Source organism: Artibeus jamaicensis, unplaced genomic scaffold, assembly GCF_021234435.1.
Source record: "Artibeus jamaicensis isolate MK-2021 breed Jamaican fruit bat unplaced genomic scaffold, CSHL_Jam_final scaffold_584, whole genome shotgun sequence".
NCBI classification, from domain to species: Eukaryota; Metazoa; Chordata; class Mammalia; order Chiroptera; family Phyllostomidae; genus Artibeus; species Artibeus jamaicensis.
In genome coordinates, this window is record NW_026522048.1 from 8,634,677 (window position 1) to 8,654,786 (window position 20,110).

General features: G+C 51.6%; 1 protein-coding gene and 1 long non-coding RNA gene across 2 annotated transcripts in view; one reads left to right on the forward strand and one right to left on the reverse strand.

Moving 5' to 3' along the window:
- Positions 1-20,110, forward strand: part of DDX11 (DEAD/H-box helicase 11) — an 81,280-nt gene that overhangs the window by 30,566 nt on the left and 30,604 nt on the right. The window contains exons 8-27 of the mRNA XM_053658796.1: positions 86-243; positions 5,358-5,403; positions 6,367-6,474; positions 6,705-6,792; positions 7,157-7,365; positions 8,938-9,090; positions 10,010-10,056; positions 10,309-10,388; positions 11,210-11,254; positions 11,373-11,440; positions 12,989-13,027; positions 13,271-13,382; positions 13,543-13,674; positions 14,177-14,289; positions 17,487-17,559; positions 17,854-17,957; positions 18,638-18,787; positions 19,046-19,114; positions 19,206-19,306; positions 19,746-19,830. Of these exons, the coding sequence (XP_053514771.1) occupies positions 86-243; positions 5,358-5,403; positions 6,367-6,474; positions 6,705-6,792; positions 7,157-7,365; positions 8,938-9,090; positions 10,010-10,056; positions 10,309-10,388; positions 11,210-11,254; positions 11,373-11,440; positions 12,989-13,027; positions 13,271-13,382; positions 13,543-13,674; positions 14,177-14,289; positions 17,487-17,559; positions 17,854-17,957; positions 18,638-18,787; positions 19,046-19,114; positions 19,206-19,306; positions 19,746-19,830 (1,980 nt within the window). The remainder of the gene's footprint in view (positions 1-85; positions 244-5,357; positions 5,404-6,366; positions 6,475-6,704; positions 6,793-7,156; positions 7,366-8,937; positions 9,091-10,009; positions 10,057-10,308; positions 10,389-11,209; positions 11,255-11,372; positions 11,441-12,988; positions 13,028-13,270; positions 13,383-13,542; positions 13,675-14,176; positions 14,290-17,486; positions 17,560-17,853; positions 17,958-18,637; positions 18,788-19,045; positions 19,115-19,205; positions 19,307-19,745; positions 19,831-20,110) is intronic.
- Positions 14,859-20,030, reverse strand: LOC128626414 (uncharacterized). Its single transcript, XR_008390365.1, has 3 exons — positions 19,816-20,030; positions 16,410-16,556; positions 14,859-16,204 (listed from the first exon to the last, which is right to left on the reverse strand). It is a non-coding gene; the product is annotated as an uncharacterized LOC128626414 (long non-coding RNA).

The window sequence follows — 20,110 nt, forward strand, 5'->3', positions numbered from 1 at the left end:
GCCACACTGAGGCCAACTCTGTCGAGGAAATGGAGACACCATTACTGAGTTGTTCTCTTTCCCCACTTGCAATGCTCCTGAACAGAGACTGGAAGAAGAAGAGACTGGGCGTCTCCTCCGCCTCAGCAAGGACATACTGGCCGCAGGAACAGAGGCTGAGCCGCCCGAGCAGCTAGCATCGGGGGAGGAGGAGCTGGTCCTCTCGGAGTACGAGAGTGATGAGGAGAAAGGAACAGCTAACAGGTGAGATGGCACTTCTGCCCCTCCCACTGCACTGCTGAGTCTGCAAGGAGACTTCCTGGGAAGCAGCTCCTTTTTCATTCTCAAAAAGAGGCAGGCTTCTTTGTCACTCTTAGGGTGTCTGAAGGGATGGAATGTCAGCCACTGCCTCTGTTCCCTCATTAGGGCTCCTCCTTAGGGTGCCGAAGGGATAATGACAGTGATGACCAGCCCCCTCTCTCTGCCAGGTACTGGCTACATGTGTGTTAACGCCATTATTTTCAGAACAGTACCTGTGTTTTCCCTTTATTTTTATTTTTTAATGATTATGCTATTATCAATTTAAAAATTATGAATAAATTATCTTTTATTGATTATGCTATTACACTTGCCCTGATTTTCCTCCCTTTGTCCCCCTGCACTCAGATCCCCCATGTCCACAGGTCATACCTGTAAGTTCTTTGGCTATTCCATTTGCTACACTATATCTTAAAGCCCCTATTCTGTAACTCCCTATTTACTTCTTAACTCCTCGCCTCTTCACCCCTTTCCCCTCATCCCCCTCCCATCTGTCAACCATCAGAAGGCTGTCCATGTTCATGAGTCTGTCTCTGCTCTTCTAGTTTGCTTAGTTTGCTTTTTGGAATTCAGTTGTTGATAAGCATTTTTGTCCTTTTGTTGTTCCTAGTTTTGATCTCCTTTTTCTTAAATAAATCCATTTAACATTTCCTATAATAACGGTTGGGGGATGAATAACTTCTTTAGTTTTTTCTTGTCTGGGAAGCTCTTTATCTGTCCTTCGATTCTAAATGATAGCTTTGCTGGGTAGAGCAATCTTCAAGGGAAGTCCACCCTTTTCATGACTTTCAGTACTTCTTGTTAATCCCTTCCAGCCAATAAAGTGTTTTCAGAAATCAGCTGACAGTCTTATGGGAACCCCACTGTAGGTAACTAACTGCTTTTCTCTTGCTGCTTTTAAGATTTTCTTTTATCTTTAACCTTTGACATTTTATTATGATGTGTCTTGGAGAGGGCCTCTTTGCATCCCCCTTGTTTGGGACTCTCTGTTCTTCCTTTTCTTGCATGTCTATTTCCTTCACCAAATCAGGGAAGTTTTCTTTCATTATTTTCTGAAAGAGATTTCTAATTTCTTGCTCTTTCTTTTCTCCAGCACCCCTGTGATGTGAATGTTGGAACACTTGAAGTTGTCCTAGAGGCAGCTTATCTACTATCCTCATTTTTTTAATTCTTTTTTCTTCTTGTTCTGGTTGGCTGTTTTTTGCTTCCTTGTGTTCCAAATCATTGATTTGGTTCTTGGCTTCATCCACTCTACTGCTGCTTCCCTGTAAATTGTTCTTCATTTCAATTAAGGTATTCTTTGCTTCTGGGTGGATATTTTTATGCTGCTGAGGTCCTCACTAAGTTCCTTGAGCATCCTTAAAACCAGTGTTTGGAACTCTGCATCTGATAGATTGCTTCTCTCCATTATGTTTAGCTCTTTTTCTAGAGTTTTGATCTATTCTTTCATTTGGGCCACATTTCTTTGTCTTCCCATTTTGGCAGCCTCCCTGTGTTTCTTTCTGTCTTAGGTAGAGCTGCTTTGATTCCATGTCTTGGTGGTGTGGTCTAATGTGGGTGTCCCTGTAGGGCCTAGTTGTACAGCCTCTTCATCATTCAAGCTGGGTACTCTAGATGCACCCTCTGTGTAAGCTAAGTGCGCCCTCCTCTTGTAGTTGAGCCTTGATTGCCATTAGCAAGTCAATGCAAGGGATTTACCCTGGCCAGTCAGCTGCGAGGACTGGCTGTGACCGCTGACCTGCAACGTCTGCTCTCTGTGGAGGATCAGCTAGCTGTACAGGGGTAGTGTGGTGGTGGTCTGACATGGTGGGTAGCGGCCCACTGGGTGAGTAGGCTCTGGGGTTTCCTGGGTGGTGCTGGCTAAGGTCAGCCCCCACCTGTGTTTTGCCCAGGGCCATCCTGTCAGAGTTACAAAGCAGTCTGAGATGGCTGCTATTTGTGCTGGGCTTAGAGTTGGCCAGGCAAAGCCAAGCTGTGAATCTAGGCTGTGTGCTGCTAGTGCTGGGCCTGGGGCTCAATGAGGCCAGCTCTTGCTTGTTTGAGAGGATTTAGGAAGTTGTGAAGCATGAGCCAAGAGCAGCCACTCATATGGAAAAGTAGCTCGGGTGGACCCGTAAGTTGGGTGGGATGGAGTCCCTGTGGATCTCCAGGGCAGAGCAAACAGTATTTGCCAGGTTGATGGAGTCTCATATATGGTGCCAGCTTACTGGCTCTTTCAGGGGAGGGTTTAGTTAAGGGACAATGGCCTCTGCTCACCTTGATGCCAAACACTTCAGTTTCTCCCTATATGCCACTGGTGCCCTTCAAGCTGCCCCCCTGGTGCTAGAGCTCAGGGGGAGTGAGTCTGAGTAGGTGAGTCTGTGTGGGGGCTGTTGAAGAGGAACTGCTTGGGGCTCTAGGAGTTTCTTCCACCAAGTCAATCCCAGCTGGTTTTTATAGCCAGAAATTGTGGAAACTTACCTTCCTGGCACTGGAACGGTGGGGTGGCAGGCCTGGTGTGGGGCTGGGACTCTGGCCTCCTGAGATAGCCCTCCTAAATTTTCATCTACCACATATGGGTGTGGGACCAGCTCATTCTGTGTGTCCACCCCTCCTACCAGTCTGGATGGACGTGGGTCCTTTAATTCTGTAGTTTTCCAACTTCCATTCAACTCAATTTCTGATGGTTCTGAGTGATGGTTGTTCTATATTTTAGTTGCAATTTTGACATGGTTGTGCAAAGAAGTAAGCCATAGCTGGCTGTATCATCTTCTTGACTGGAAGTCTCTTCTATTTATACCTGAGGACACTCTGGTCAGCAAGAAGTGATGCCTTGGCCAAGAATGCAAGGCCCAGAAGCGGAGAGCTGAGACTTGAACCCTCACCCCCAGCTGTAGATCTTGGGCTCCTAAGTACCAAACTGCAGTGGGTCAGATTTGTGGTTAACCCATTGAGGCATCCTTAACTGTTTTTCTTTTCACTGTCAGTCACCTTTGGTCCAAGTTAATAAGTTTCTAATTTATGGGCTATGACACATGGGTGAACTAGAAACACAGATAACAAGTAGGCATGTTTCTGGACCACAGTGCCCGTCATGAGATTCTCCTTTTTCATTGACGAATTAGCTTCCCAAATGACCTCTGAGTGTCTGCTCTGGGTGTGGCGCATTTCTAGATGCTGTGCATGCTGTGATATGGAGCTGAATAAGACAGATGTGTCCCCTGCCCTTCGAGAACTTGCGTTTAGTGGAGGGAGACAGTAAGTGTGAAAACAGCCCTTACTTGAAAGTAGCACATGTACCTCTGAGGGCAGTGAAGCAGCCTAAAGTGGGTAGGGTGTGGTTTGCACCTCCAGGTGGACAAGTCAGGGAAGGCCTTCTGAGGAGGTGATGTTTGTGCCAAGGCCTGAAGCATGAGAAAGATTCATGGGAAGAGCTGGAAGGGGAGAGTTGTGGTCAGAGACCTGTCAGTGCAGCGGTCTGGACATGGAATGGGTTCGGTGTGTTTGGGGAAGAGAAAGGAGGCCCGTGTGTCGAGCAGAGAGAGGTTAAGGAAGAAAGGAAGAAATGGCCAGAGATGAGGCAGCTGGTAGTGAGGCATTTGGGTGTTATTGTCAGTGCAGTGGGACTCTGTGGGAGGTTTCAAGGAAGGGAGTGGATTTGGACATTAGAAAGGTCATTACCACCTTGAGGTTCAGTGGCTTTTCCTCTAAGGTGTGAGTGCTCCTACAGATTATCCATCATAACCCCTAGCTCCGAAGAGGTCTTTCCTGTCCTCAGAAGGTGACAATAGGTTCTACATGTCCCACATTTTCATCAATGCTGTGGTCGTCATGTGTGTCTGAAGTGTAACTTCAAGGCCTAAAACCCTTGGTTGACTCTGGTTAAGGATAAACCGATGCTCTTTCACAGTCTGTCTGCCACGCAGCTGGATCCTGCTGTGCTTGTTCACAATGTGGCATGTGATTTCAATCCAGGCCTTTTCGACAAAGCTGACTGAACAGTTTTTTACTGACCAGGAAGCCGCCCCTGTAAATAACTCTTTCTCTCTTAGCCCAAGGCAATTAGCATTTCCACCTTTAAAAAAAAAACTGAATTGGCCTGGTAAACAACAAAAATCCATGTGATAGCCCTACCTTATACACAAGGAGGAGTGTATCTGTAAAAGGGTTTTGTGTCCATTCTAGGGAGCTTAAACGGATGATGTTGACTAATCATCTAGCCAAGTGTGACAGGGTTGAGTCACCAGTCCCCAGTGTTGATGAGCCCCTCGTTCACTCCTAGAAAGGGTAGACTGAGGAGAAGAGATTTGTCTGGTCATGAATGACGGCACCTTTTACTCACTCAGAAATGTGCATGGAGTTCCTTCTGTGTGTGGGGTCGGGTCCAGGGGCGGCACTCCACAGAAACAAGACATGCCCTGTGGTACTGCCTGTGGATGTGGCAGTGTGGTCAAGGAGACGGAAGGAGAAGGGACGGCTTTGAATGAGATGAGTATGCAGAGAACAGGGGCAGGGGCCGTGGAGTCGTATCACAGGGCAGCCACGCCTGCCAGGGGAGATGGAGGAAGGTGGCCCGGAGGAGGTGATAATTTGTAGAGATCTCGAGGTTGACTAGGAGTTGGCTCCGTCAGAGGAGGAAGTGAGGGCAGAGAGCATTCCAGGCACAGAACACAGCATGTCCCTGGCTCTGGGGAACTGAGATGAGACAAGCAAGTCCAGTTTGCTGGAAGTTGGACAGTGAGGGGAGAGGGGACATCAGTGGCAGTCAGACATTGAACCTTGGCTTTGGGAACACCCTGTCCTTTCTCTGTCCTCTCCTGAGTGGCAGTGGACGGATGGCTGTGGTGTCAGCCTGGGGCATCTTTGACTGAGGGAGCAGGCGAGCACCTGCTGCTTTGGTGGAACTTCCCTGCAGGGAGCTCTGACCTTCCGGCGCAGAGCTCCATCCTCAGTTCCATCCTTGTTTGTTTCAGTCTAGGGCTGGTCGCTGGCATGTGGTAGATGCTCAGTAAATGCATCTCTAGTTGACCCGAGTTCTCTGAGGAGACTGTTTTTTCGTGTTCTATTTTTCTCTCTCTCAGATTAGAGGAGGATGAGGATGACCTAGAGGAAGAACATGTAACTAAGGTAAGATGCCATATCCTGGCCTTCTGCTCTCCTGTGATTGGTCTTGAGTCCAGGGCTCTCCATCCCCAGGGAGACTGTGTAGTCCCTCCAGCCCACTGACTCGCCATCTCCCCAGACCCAGACCTTGGTCTGTAGGTGCTCACTGACCGGCTGGGCTGGGCTGGGCACCTGGGGAGACCTGTCCTGGGAGCAAAGCCTGGGCTCATGCATCCCAGGGCATCAAAGAGCAGGCGTCTGGGCCAAGGATCTGGGGTTTCTCTCTCCATTAAGGATGTAGGGAAGGCCAGGGCCGGTCCAAGTGAAAGTCGTCTGCCCTTTGGGTGTCTGATGGTGGGCTCCTCTTTTCATACTTTCACTTGCGTGGAGTGCCACGGTGCACATGCGGTGCCGACTGGAGTCATGTCAAATCATTTGGTTTCATTAATGCAAGACTTCTCTTTTCTCTGTGAAAAATTAGGTGTTTTCTCTTTTTCTCTCCTCACTCTTCTAAATCTTGGCACAGTTCAGAGAGAGTATTCAGCAGGGCCTCCTGCTTTACAGCCAGCCCATCCTCCAAGCCATTTGGGGGTGGGGCGTGGAACAGCCCCCCTCACACATTCCCCAGGGTCTTAGGAACCTTTGCCATGTCAAGAGTCACCACTCGGGGACATAGCCCTTCCTAAGATGACCAGCCCCTGCAGAATAGTGGGATTAGAGGCTGAGCGTGACCAGAGGGAAGAGTCCTGTCCTGTAGGCATTCTGTTGAACTTCAGGAGTGGAGAGTGAGGTGGGAAGTCCCTGGGCCCTGTGTTTGCCAAGATCTTCTGTGAAACAGTCACCTCGTCAGGTGTGTATTTCCGTGGCCAATCTCTTTGTTCGCTTAGCCCGGCGTCACTTAGGCCATGGCATTCCTTGATGTGCAGAGAGTATCTGAGGATGTAGCATCCTGTCTCCTTTGAAACCCCCTGCTTTTCCCTGGATCAGATTTATTACTGCAGTCGGACCCACTCCCAGCTGGCCCAGTTCGTGAACGAGGTACAGAAGAGCCCCTTCGGCAAGGACACCCGGCTCGTCTCCCTCGGCTCTCGGCAGGTAGGCAGAAGCAGGGTGTCCTGGCCCAGGTGCTGTCTGCTTCCTTCCCTGTGCGTTTGTCTTCCCCTTCCAGGCCTAGAGGAAGGATGGGTCCAAGGCAGGCCGAGCTGGGGGAGGAGAGCCCCTTCCCTGGCCTTGCTGGCCCTCGGAAGGGAACAGAGGAGGGCGGGCTGCTGTGTCGATGAGGCAGCCAGCACCAGTTCTTTAACCCTTGCTCCTCTGTTGTACAGACTCTGTGTATAAACAAAGAAGTGAAAAACCTGGCTTCTGTGCAGCTGATCAACGACCGCTGTGTGGAGCTGCAGAGGGGCAGACATGGTAGCCACCCCTGACCTAGAGGAGCAGCCTCCGCGACCATTTTTGTGGCCTCGGGCAGTATTGGGAGTCAGGGGGCTGGAGGGGGTATGGACCGAGGTCACAGGAAATACAGAGAGTATCTTAATAGAGGTGATGGTTTCTTCCTGAAGATCCTCTCCTTGGGAAAGGTTTTTTTTTGCTTTCTGTGTCAGTGTTCATTCTGAAACCCTGGCTTTGAACACTGACCAAAATACCAGAATGTTATGATGAGACCAAAATAAATAGTTCATAAAAGGGTTTTGTAGACTTGATTTTCCAGGCCAGCTCCTGGCCACAGGACAGTTACCATTCTTTCTGCCTCTCCACCCTCCGGTGCCCCGCACAGAGAACAAGAGCAGAGCCGAGGAAGGGGGTCTCAAGAAGAGAAGGAGGGAGCCCCAGGCTGCCTGTCCCTTCTACCACCACACTCAGCTGCAGCTTCTCCGGGACGAGGTTCTGCTGGAGGTGAAGGACATCGAGCAGCTGGTGACCCTGGGGAAGGAGGCTGGGGCCTGTCCCTATTACGGGAGCCGGTTTGCCATTCCAGCGGCCCAGGTGAACACCGCGGAGGGCTGGGCAGTAGGTCTTGGCTCCGACTGCAGCCTCGGCAGTGAGGGAATCCTTTACTCCTCTTAGCTTGGGAGGATGTCACCGGCTGTGGCTGGACTGACTGACTGAACTGCACACTGACGACACGTAACCCGCTCCCCTGGTACATAGGGTGGCTGGAGGCCCCCGGGGTCCTTGGTAACTGGGCTTCAGGGACTGTTGGCACCATGGGGCACAGCAAGCAGGTCAGAGCCAGGAAGGAGGGTGCAGGACTAGTTGAAACCACAGTGAGAGATGCCAGGACGGAAACTGAGAGGAATGGAGTAAGGGAGCTACAGAATGTACATCTACTTCCAAATGCCCTTCTAGAGTCACTGTCCTGACTCTGCACCTGCCTGCTGCATTTGAGCATCCTATTTTCTAGACTGGCCATGTGGAGGATAATTTAATTGAGAAAACCTGCCCGTTTGACAGGCCCAAACTGATGTCTTTGTTATCTGGTATGACTTACCTGTTTTCTCACTTCTCCTTCATTTGAGTGACTTTTGGAAATAGGCTATTATTTGTGGAGAGTTCTGTATTATCAAGAAAAGGTTAAAGTCGATTTTAAAGTTTCCGGGAAGTACATGAGTGAGCATCCACGTGGCACTGATTGGGCTTCGGCGTCCTGCCCTGCACTGTGTGTGTCACTCACAGAGGAGCCCAGGGGCCCCCGGCTGTCCCACTCGGAGGGTTAGTGCCATCCACGCTGTGTGCCAGTACGGTTTTATGTCCCCGGAAATCTTCATGATCTTGACTTTTTAAGGCGCTTTTCACCTCATACTGGCTTTTGTGGTATCTCATTGAGACAGCTAAGACAGGCGCTTTCTGCATTCTCCACACGGGGACCCTGGGGTCCAGAAGGGTTAGGTGATTTATCTGTTTTCTCACAGCAAGTGTGGAATGGAACCGCTGTTAAAACCTGGCTCTTAAGTTTCCGTTTTCCTGCATTTTCACTTTGCTTATCAGTATCCTTTAACTGGAAAGTCATCATAACACCACAGCCACGGGAATGCTTAAAGAGCACTTTATTTTTGTTCCCCCATCCCCACTCCTTAACTGTGTCTCAGGTGGATTCATTGAGTCCGATTTGCAGATGAGGAAACAAGGGTCATGAGGTTAAGTGACTTTGTTGGAATCGCTGGGGGTGGGGGAATGGCAGCTCCAGGACCAGAACCCTAGGCTGCCTTCTGGTGCATAAGTGGTTTTCACAGCCTTTCAAGGAAGCTTGGGTGCCTCAGGGCTGCCTTGGGGGCGTGGACATGGCTAAGCCGTAGGGGTTTCACTCCTGTCCCTCATCCCCATTCAGTCAGAAGGTAGATCGGCTTCACTTTTACGTTTTATGCATTTGACGCTCCACATAAAAGGTCTGAGGGAAGAGTCTGTTGCTAAAAGCACAATATGACGCATTAGCTTTCTCTCTGCACGTGTTCTGGGCAGGAAATAAAACTTCCCACCAGGAACTTGGAGCAGGCTGGGTGAACCTGCTGTGGAGGCTGTCCTGCCACCACTCTGGGGGCCACTGTGTCTTCCTCCCAGGTGGTGGTGCTGCCCTACCAGATGCTGCTGCACACGGCCACCCGGCAGGCCGCAGGGATCCGGCTACAGGGCCAGGTAGTGATCATCGATGAGGCGCACAACTTGATCGACACCATCACGGGTATCTACAGTACAGAGGTCAGCGGTGCCCAGGTAGGGACGCCCCTCTAACTGCCTGGAGCTGGGATTCCTTCAGAGACGGAGCTTGTTAGAGGTGCACTGAGTCAAGGCAGTGGCCTCGTGAGAGGCTGACTCTGGCTTTCCAGCAGACCTCAGAACTTGGGGATCCATCTGGCTCAGGCAAAGTGGCCCGTTCCCTTGATCTTCACTGGCCTGTGTTATGCTGAGTTCCTTCAGCCCAGGAGGCTGCTAACTGTAGTCTCCATGATCTCGGATAATGGCGTGAGAGCAACAGAGTCTGCGTGAAGTTGGATGTTACTGTTATCACTATTGCCTTGAGGGGATTTAACTGAGGAATGTTCAAGGTTTCTGAAAACCGCTATTTGTGTATTACCTAGTATGTGCCTTGCCTACTCTGCATGGGCTGGCATTCCCACTGTCCACTGAGAACTCAGACATGCAGAAAGGTTTAACCAGTGCCTAAGGCCACGCAGCTAGTAGTGGGGAGCTGGGATCAACCACTGCTTTCTGACCCTGAAACCCACATGACACCCCACCACATCTGCTGACCAGTGCCTGGGTTGACCTTAGGGCAGGACGTGATGGTTAACTTGAAACATCGCTCTAGCACACAATACGTCTTTTCCCAACCCAGTAAATATTAGCAGGGAGCTTCAGGACCTAGGAGATTCAGGCCCTGGCTTTTTGCCCTGGCACAAAGTGGACACTGTAGCAGAACATATTTTTGTTTCCCTCCCTCTCAGGTCCCACCAGCCTCAGGGCCTTTGAAACCCACAGTTTTGTCTGTTCCGAGACCCTCCCAACTCCCCAATTGCCTCCTGTGTGTCCCGGGCTGGCATTTTCTGGGCACAGACTAAGATGTCACTGGCACAGCCCCAGGCTGCTTGCCCAGAGCCTGGCCTCCCTTCACGCCCATTTCTTCTCTCCCCAGCTCTGCCAGGCACATTCCCAGTTGCTCCAGTACATGGAACGATACAGGTGAGACACCACCACCTGAGAGCGAAGGGAAAATCCCGCTGAGCCTCAGCGCCCCTAAGTGGGCCCCTGAGCCGAAGCACTGAGGTTGCCCACTCCGGCCAGGCTACGTGGCCATGGCCTCTTTTTCTAGGAGGGTGTCTGTAGCTTGGGAAGTAGTTTGAAAGCACCAGACAGAAAAGCCTCAGCTTGGGGCACCTAGAAGGTAACTGCTGTTGGAGTAACCCCGCTTGCCGTCCACTGGTTTGTCCTCAGGAAGCGTTTGAAGGCCAAGAACCTGATGTACATCAAGCAGATCCTGTATCTGTTGGAGAAGTTTGTGACTGTGCTGGGTGGTAAGGAGTCCCATGCCCACCCAAGTCCAGCCTGCTCAGCGGGCCTCACCCAGTTCCCTGGGTGCCATCAGGGCATCTGGGTTTCCCGTGTCCTCAGATTGTCTGGGCCATTCATTAGGAAAATTCTTATTTTACAGAGCTTGGTTTAATTGTCTGACTTAGATCTTTGTTTAGAAGCCTGGTTTATTTGCCACCAATCTGTGGCAGTAACAATAATATAGTAAAAGTATATGGCACTTTATGCAATAGCGATAGCAGCGTAGAGTGCTCCAGTGAGGAAGCAGCACAGGCGTGTTCACCCTCAGTGACCCAGGAGGAAAGGAAAGCTAAGAGCAGAGAAGTGACCTGCGTCTGGTTCCTGAGCCCTGTGAAAGGAACTAGAGTCTGCTGGCTTCAGGCGCCACAGGACTCTCCAACATTCTGTGCAACAGCCTTGTCCTTCCTCGGTGACCCCCCTGAAGGCTTTCGTAGAAGTGGAAGTCAGGAACGCCAGCTGGTTTGCTCTGCGGGATTGTGTGTCCTATTGCTGCTCTTTGCTTCCATCTCTGCCTTGCCCCTGTCCCAGTGCAGCCTGGGCACCTCCTGTTGGCACCTGTGTGAAATGGGCCTCTCTGTCCCTGCCTCCTTGGAGGAGGTGTGAGAGGAATGAAGTCACACGGGGGTCAGACTTCGAGGCTTCCTGGGACTTCCTGTGCTCTGGGTTCTAAACGCAGCAAAACATCTGCTCAAACACAGGTGTTCTTATTTGACTGGCCTGTGGTAGAGTGTGAGAAGATGGGGGTAGAGGACCACCGTCCTGACCTGTTTGCATTCTCTTTTAGGGAATATTAAGCAAAATCCCAACGCACAGAGCCTCTCACAGACAGGTAAGGGGGCGGCCCTCATGGGCCCAGAGCTGGTCTGAGCCAGTTCTGATCTTCCCTCTGGGGCCCAGAGCTGTGGGTTCAGAGCAGAACTCCCAGACTCTCATTCGTTTGCCCTTAGGGACCGAGCTGAAGACCATCAATGACTTCCTCTTTCAGAGCCAGATCGACAACATCAACTTGTTCAAGGTAGAGGTTTTACCTGTTTACATTAGCACATCACATCTTATCCTTACCACCACCTGTGGGCAGAACCCTAGGTTAACGTTGGAAGGAATGAAAAGTAAATTCCTTCTGTCCTCCAGCAGTCCAGAGGAATAAGTATCTACGGCACACGCATGTCATTTATCCTTAAAAAAAGCAATGTGTCAGCAAGAAGAAAATCCTCTTCCTAGGGTTGAAGGGTCACAGAGATTAGGGAAAAATGGCGCCTGCTTTTGTACCTGATAAGCAGAAGTGGGGAGGCCCGGGCCCTGCACCTTTTGTGTCTTCCTTGGGCACAGTGTTTCCTTGGGCAGAGCAGGAAGTTAATTTTGTGAGCACGACCCTGCCCTTGGGCTGAGGTGAGTAAGGACACAGCGGGGCCTTGCGGGGCCTTTCCAGGTTGCAGCCCCCGTTCTTTGCCTGCCCCAGGCCCACACAATCGGTGCCCCCCCAGGTGGGGCACAGCCACTGGCGCTGGACATGCAACCATTAGCAATTCTAGTTTCCCGAGTGGACCGGACCAGTTACTGTGCTTGAGGCTGTGTGCCAGCTTCTGTGACTCCAGGGCAGGGTGTTCCAGAGCAAAGGAAACGGAGGCAGGGTGAGGCCACATCAGGAGGGCAGCACACACAAGCCACACAAAGGGCGCAAATGGTGTGTGGCGGAGCCAGCGTGTGAACCCGGCTGCACACACTCAGGACCCTGCTTGCTTTCTGTGCTGACTTTGCGTTTCAAACCAGCTTCCCCCTGGCTCACCCACTGTGGTCGTGGTTACTGCCGTTATCCCCCTCCGCCAGGCTGGCAGTCCTGTCAGTTTTGAGTGCTTTCTTTTTCCCATTGTGTCCCACATCCCAACAGCTGCCTGGCCCCACAGCCTGAAATAACTCGCGTGTACCCCACCTTTTCATTTCCACAGCTCCTACTTCATTGCGGCTCTTTTTCCTCTGCCTTCTTTCTGGTCTTCTCATTTTACTTCATTCTGTTTCCCTTCCGAAGGCTTTACCAACTAGAGACTAGTGACTCTTATTTGAAAGGTACTGTTCTTTTCAGAAACCTTGAAAGGCTCCAAAGTCATCGTCTTGCATTTCAAGCCACATGGCTACTGAACCGCAGCCCAGGCCTCCCCTGAACAAGTCCCAAGCTTCACCTCCTTAGTGCTTTGGCTCCTAGGATTTCTTTTTATTTTTAAACTAACAATCCTTCAAGGTGCAGCTTAGGTGCTGTCATGTTGAGGGAAAGCGGAGGGGACAGAGCTATCACCAAGCACCTCTGAGAGGGTCGGGCCGTGCAGACTTCTCCGTAAGGAGGTCATGTGCGAGGCCTGGCAGTGGCCCTGCCATGGGAGAGGGCTGGGTGATGTAGGGACACAGGGAGGAGTGACCTCAGAAAGGAGGATGACACTATCACCCCCAGGAGGCTCTGGACTCCTGGGGAGGTGGTGGTGGTGAGTCCTGCTCCCTGGATTTTGGAAAGGGGTCCTTTTGTTTCTCAGCGTAAGGTTCCCACACACCTGCAGCAGGCTTGGTCTTACAGGTGCGGCGCTACTGCGAGAAGAGCATGGTCAGCAGGAAGGTATGGCCGCCCTCCCTTGGGACTTGGGCATGGTGGGGTAGCACCCAGCTTACTGCCCTCACAAAGGCAGCCCAGTCTCCACGGCCCCCACTGTGGCGCAGCCTTGCTGGGGTGGGGAGGGTCTGCCAGGACGCCTGGGGTTGCTGGTTGTACAGGGGAGGAGAGATGGAAGCCTCTCTACTGGCTCAGTCTCCCTCAGCACTGCTACCCTCATTAGTCTTCATTGCTCTCACCCCTGCTCAGCTGTATGGCTTCACCGAGAGGTGGGGGGCAGTCCTTGTACCCCCTGTGGAGCAGCGCAGACTGGCTGGGTTCCAGCACTTCCTACAGAGCCTGCAGCCCATGGTGACCAAAGGTGAGTCAGGAAGGTGGGGGCAGGGCCACAGGCCCTGGGCAGAAATGTTCCTGCCTCACATGTGGACTGGTCTTCCCCAGAGAACCACTTTAGCCCACCTGCAGAGCGGCCCTCTGCCCTTGTCTGTGGTCCCAGACTCTTCTCCTCCTGCTCTGTGCAGCTCCCACAGCCCCTGTGGAGGAGAGAGAGGCCATGGCACCTCGGCCTGCTTCCCCGCTGATGCACATCGAAGGCTTCCTTGCAGCTCTCACCACTGCCAACCAGGACGGCAGGGTCATCCTGAGCCGCCAAGGTATCTGAGGAGGAGCCCATCTGCAGCTGGGAGGCCAGAGCATGAAAGGAGTCTGCTTCCAGCCCGGCACCTCCCTGGGTCAGACAAGGAATCAGGGTGGTGACACCTAGTCTCCTATGGCCTGGGAAGGCGGTGGGTAGTGAGGAGGGATGCCGCTGAGCTGAGATGGTTGGCCATTTCAGGCGAGGGTGCAAGAGAAGCCATGCAGCCTCGTGGTGAAGGTTATATGAGTTTGCTTTGAGTCTTAGTTCCAGCTGCGTGCCTTGGACCAGTTTCTTTGTCTCTCAACCTCATATTCTTCATGTGAAAAGGGAGATAGTCGTACTCCCTGCCTCAGGGTGGTCCTGGGCAGCAAACGAGGTGTAAAGAGAAAGTGCTGTCGCTCATGCCTCCTAAGCGGACCCAGCTGGAGATCCCCTTTGCCTTGAATAGAGAGATGTTTCTCTTGGGCCTGTACGTGCCCCCTTCCCTTGTAATTGTCTCTTGTTTGTCTTTTTACCAGGCAGCCTCAGCCAGAGCAGCCTCAAATTCTTGCTCCTGAATCCAGCTGTGCCTTTTGCCCAGGTGGTAAAGGAGTGTCGAGCAGTGGTCATTGCCGGAGGCACCATGCAGCCGGTAAGGACACCAGGCTTGGCCTCTTGTACTGGATCTGTGCACTGGATCTGGATGGGACAGGGACTGGGAAGGGTGCACAGTCAGGCCTCTTCACCTCATCATCCCTTGGGCTCCCAACCCAGAAAGGGGTCGGCTTCACCAGGTGGCATTGCTGTGCTGTCCCCCTGCCCAGGCCTTTCAGGCCTGGGGACCGGGCACTGCCACGCTCCAGTGTCCCTAGCAGTGGGATCACACTTGTGCAGAGCACAAGTGAAGGTGGCGGCTCCTTCCTCTCACGAAGTCCCCTCAGTGCCCCAGCCTGCCTGTGGCCACCGTAGCTGTGACCTCCCCTCTTTTACAAATGTAAATACACCGACTGTGCTGTGTGCACCCCTGTTTCTGTGTGTACTGCACATGGGACTGGTATTCCCACGCTGCGTAACCATTATCCCCATGTACAGTGTGCATCCTTATGCTTCTCTCACAAAGTTGGGCAGGTATGTGCATTATACACAGCAAAATATGGAACTTTTAGAAAAGTATTATATTTTCAAATGTGGAAAACAGAGACAAACAAAAACAGGGAAAAGGATCATAATTTGACAAGCAAAAGATTCATTTTGTTGTGCACATCATTATAGCTGTCTTTGCGTAATTTTTACAAATACATATTTTTTAAAATGGTACAGTATTATCTGTATGAGCTATTGTTATAATTTGATTCCCCCCACCCAGCAACAGAATGCCATGCATGTTTTTTCTTCTCAACAAATAAGCATCTATTTGCCACGCCCTAGCCGTACTTTGTCCTATTGCATGGAACTGTTTTCTGTGGCTGCTCTTCTTCAGTGAGATACTCAGGTAACTCCTACTTCTCCTGTGTGAACGAAGGCGTGGTAAATGTAACCCATCCCTGCACAGCAGTTGTGTCCTTGGGAGACGTACGTCCTAGATCAGGACTTGGTGCTGGGAAAGCCCCTCAACACCTTCAAGCCGTCTGTGCCAACCTGGGCTTGTCCGACCACCCCTGTAGCTTTTTTTTTATTTCCATTCATTCTTGTGTATAGACTTGTAGATCTTAATTTATTTGTGTGTAAAATTGTAGCCCCTGTGGCTTTTGATGCTCAAGTTGTCTCAAACTTGGCCTGTGGGAACCCCCTAGCTGCCTCCGGTCCTCTGGGTGTGACCCCCATGGCCTTGGAAGGCCTTCCAGCTCGCTTGCTTTCTGGCGTGACAAGAGCACGCTGGGCCGCCTGATGCTCTCTTTGACCCCGCGTCCAGGGTGCCCTGGTTTCTATTACCAAGGTGGCTGCTGAGAAGCCAAGGTCTGGGTGCTGCGCTGTTTGCAGTGTTCCTGGGTGACTGTTTTTTATAGGCCTTTTCAGTGCAGACCTAGGAAATATATTTTCAGACTTCATGAGTCCATATTGATATTTCTAAATCAAAATCAATGTATTTGACTGTATGCTGTATCTCTTTTCTCTTGAGCTCAACTTTGGATTTCTTATATTCATATAATTATTTATTCACTCTATCCCACAATATACTCAAAACAGTGTCCAAAAGATAATACCAGTGTTCTAACAGTAAGCTGTTGATTAACATTTTATTTCTTTGCACTTAGTTTTTGCCCTTAGAGTACATCCTACTAAGGATATATATATGGTTGTTAAGGATATGAAGTCACGCCTTGACCCGTGTGGCTCAGCTGGTTTGAGTGTCATCCTATAAACCAAAGGTTGTGGGTTCCGTCCCTGGTCGGGGCACATGCGACAAGCCCCCAATCGATGTTTCTCTCCCTCCCTTCCCCTTTCTTTAAAATCAAGGAGCAGGTCCTCAGTTGAGGTTTTGAAAAAAGGATATGAAGTCACTTGGTATCAGGCTTTGTTGCAATTTGTTTTCAGTTTCAGTGTTTGCCTTTTTTGTTGACTTCATTCTGTTTTTAGAAAATGTAAACGTGTGTGGTTCCAAAGTTGAACCTGAAGAAGTTTTAGCAAGTCTCACTTCTACCCCTTTCCAACCTCTTCCCCATCCCTGTAGGTGATGAGCATGTTTTATTAGCTGCTGGTCTGTCTTCCCACTGTTTCATGTGATGTTTTGCAAAAAGAAGCAGATGTACGTCCTTATTCTTTTTTACTTACCTCAAAGGTGGCAGAACCTGCTTTTCTGTGCCTGTACGTTCTGGCAGTGCCTCCCTCCCAGTCCACAGCGGTGGAGGGGCCGAATTCCTCAGCTGGGCTGTGCAGGGTTCCGTCGGGCGGATGTGGCGCAGCTCAGGGGACCAGTCCCTGTGGAAAGGTGGCCATGCTCTCACATGTCATTTCACATGTCACTTCACAGGAAATACCCTTGTGCAGGTGGGGTTTGGTTTGTGGAGCTGAGTCTTCGGGGGAGACTCCTGAGTGTGGGATTGCTAGGTTAAAAAGTAACAGTGAACCTCATTTGTTAAATATTGTGCAGATGCCCTCTGCCTGGAGCAGCACCACTCTGTACCCCACCCGCAGAGTGAAGATGCCAGTTCCTCCGCAGAGTGGTCGAACATTAGGATCATTGCCCATGTGATGTGTAAAAAACCTGGATGGGATTCATTAAATAAATACAAAAGCCTAGTCATTCCCATAGAGATTCTTTATCTTTGTTTTTTGTTTTTAAAAAGATTGTATTTATTTTTAAAGAGAGAGGAAGAGAGGGAGAGAAACACCAGTGTGTGGTTGCCTCTCGCACCCCTCCTCCTGGGGACCTGACCCACAACTCAGGCATGTGCCCTGACTTAGAATTGAACCTGCAAGCTTTTGATTTGTAGGCCTGCGCCCAATCTACTGAGTCATACCAGCTAGGGCTCCCCCTAGAAATTCTTATTCAGTAGTTTGGGCTGGGGACTGGTTGTGTATGTATATATGCATATATTTAGATTCCCACTCCTGATTTTGTGGCACCCCCAGAGCTGAGACTCAGTGCTAACGTTGCCAAATATCCTTTGCCATTGCCACAAGTAGTTTGAATGAGACTGCCAACACTGGCGTCATTAAATTGTTTTTTCGTGTTTGCTAATTTATCAGCCTTTCCTTCAACCTCTCTTCTGTTCCTAGGCACGTGCTGCCTCCTCACCCTGACTTGTGTCTTTCCAAGTGATTCTCTCTTCCCCTGCCTGCCAAGGGCCCTGGGTCCCTGACCCTGGACCCCTGCAGGTCACAGAGCCTTGATGTTGTGGTCTTCAGGTGTCTGAATTCCGGGAGCAGCTGCTGGCATGTGCTGGGGTGGCAGCTGAGCGTGTGGTGGAGTTTTCCTGTGGTGAGGATCTGTGTCCAGGGTGGAGTGGGCCCCATAGTCACGTCATGGGCTGTACTAGAATTGAGCTGTATGCTGTTAGCAGGCCGAAGGGGCTGAGGGGACCACGGGATGCTAGCTGTCTGTGTCCCCCCACCTGCATGGGAGAGGCCTGAGCATCGCCGTTTTACTGTGCAAACAGCACGGGAGGGTGACAGTTCAAAGCTGCTGCTCCTAGTCTGCAGGACAGTCCCTGTGGCATCTGCCTCACAGCAGAGTCTGCACCTCAGGTTTCAAATCCTCCCTCTGCCTGCCCAGGTCACGTGATCCCTCCAGACAACATCCTGCCCCTGGTCATCTGCACTGGGCCCTCCAACCAGCAGCTGGAATTCACATACCTGAAGAGAGAGCTGCCTCACATGGTCAGTACCAGCCAGCCAGCTTCACCGCTGCCATCTTTGCTGGGGCGGGAGGGAGATTTCTGGGGTGGGGGGCATGCTGGCCAATCCAGAACTGGCACAGGATGAATAGTATCTAGATACTTATCAAGGAAGGTCTGAGTTTCCCACACCCCTCACCCCTTGGGCTGCTAAGTAAGTTTTCCTGACACCTCCAGCCTTCCCTGTAGGATGAAGCTCATGAGAAAGTGACTCAGTCCCTTTGCTTCTCTTGTCCTTTGGTTATATCGGTTCCTGCCTGGCAAGGAGGCAGGTGCTGGGACACTTCTCTAGTGCCATGCCTCGGGTTTTCAGTGCCCAATCTGTCACAGACAGTGCTTAATCCCAAGTTGCCGACAGGACATAGGGTGCTGGGGAAGGATGGCCTTGGCCCACACCCACAGCAGGTGCAGCTCTGCTGTGCACGCACGGTGGCGTGTGTCAGATGCTTCCTGTCACCAGGAGCACCCCTTGGGTGTGTTTGGTGGGGAGAGTGGCACGTTCCAATCTGATTCCCAGCCGGGGGGTGTTGCCCAGCTGCAGGCCTCCCTGACCGCATTCACCTGTGTGTCTCTGTACTTGGCTCTGAGCCCTAAGGTTAGGAGCCTTTTGGGGGTGTGGCTTTAGGAGTGGCCTCCTGGAGGGCCTTTGTCTTCTTTTCTTAGATGGATGAGACAGGTCGCATCCTCTGTAACTTGTGCAATGTGGTCCCCGGAGGAGTGATCTGTTTCTTCCCCTCCTATGAGTACCAACGCCAGGTCCATGCCCACTGGGACAAGAGCGGCCTGCTGGCTCGCCTGGCTGTCAGGAAAAAGGTGAGTTACCCTCAGCAGGACTTTCCACTCCTGGGGACATGGAACCCAGAGTTCTCCCTGGAATTTCTGGTGCACATCAAACCAGATGGTCAGGCCTCACGTACGGGCGCTTCTCCCACCACTTCTAATCCCCGATGACCACCCAGAGGAGTCTGTGAAGGTCCCCGGGGCTCTCTGGGCTGGAAAACAAGGCTTGGGCCAGACCTGTGACCCAGGCGTCCTGAAACCCTGTTCTGGGAAACAATTCTTTATGTCCAGATATTTCAGGAACCGAAGAGAGCAAGCCAGGTGGACCAGGTGCTGACGGAGTATTCCACGTGCATTCAGGTGAGAGGTGGAACTCCGGCTTGGGTCTAGACTGTGGGGTTGGCAGCTGAAAACGTTTTGATGGTGACCCAGCTTTGGGTGGTCCCCGCAGTGCCATGTTCAGGCAGGAGGCACAGTGACAGGGGCCCTGTTGCTCTCAGTGGTTGGAGGCAAGATGAGCGAAGGCATCAACTTCTCTGACAACCTTGGCCGGTAAGTAGTATGCTCCATGTCTCCTGGAACGCTGATACCCGCCCACCCCTCACTCCGAGCATCTCACCACCATGCTCCCCCAAGCCCTTTCCAATCTGCTGCCATCTGAGTCTGCACCTGGGCTGACCGGGAAGGTCAGTCTTCTGCATGGGGAAGTGATTCGGCAGCTTTGGGTTTGCCCCTTTGAGTCCAGGTGAAAAATGAGGCAGACACGAACTTTCTTGAACTCAATTCCTTGGTCTGGCTGGGATGTTTCAGACTAAAAACCCCTTTCCAGGTGGTAAGTTTAGGCTGGGGAGGCAGAGGTAGAGCCTCTGAGCACAGCTTGACTGAGGGAATGGTAGAGGCAGCTGTTGTGACTTGTGGGTGAGAACCCGGCCTTTTGTCCTGGGCCTTGAGGACCCCGGATGCTTCTGGCTCCCATGTGCCCCCACCCCAGGTGTGTGGTCATGGTGGGCATGCCCTACCCCAACATCAAGTCTCCGGAGCTCCGAGAGAAGATGGCCTACCTGGATCAGACCCTGGTGAGTGCCTCCAGTGTTGGAAGGATGAGGGGAGAGGGCAGGGAGAGCTCGGTAGCCCTGAGGACTGAGGTACGCTGGGACTTCCCACTGCCCCTTGCTGTGTGCCACTGTTTTCTGTTTGCCCGGAGGGATGGCAGTGTCCTCTGTGGCCTCTGGACCCACACATGACATCATCCATCCTATCAGCTGCTGGCAATTGTGCCCCGGAAGCTGACTGGTCTTGCTCACAGCCCAGCAGTGTCATTTTCTCAGAATGCTAGGCAGGAGGCAAGAAACAGTT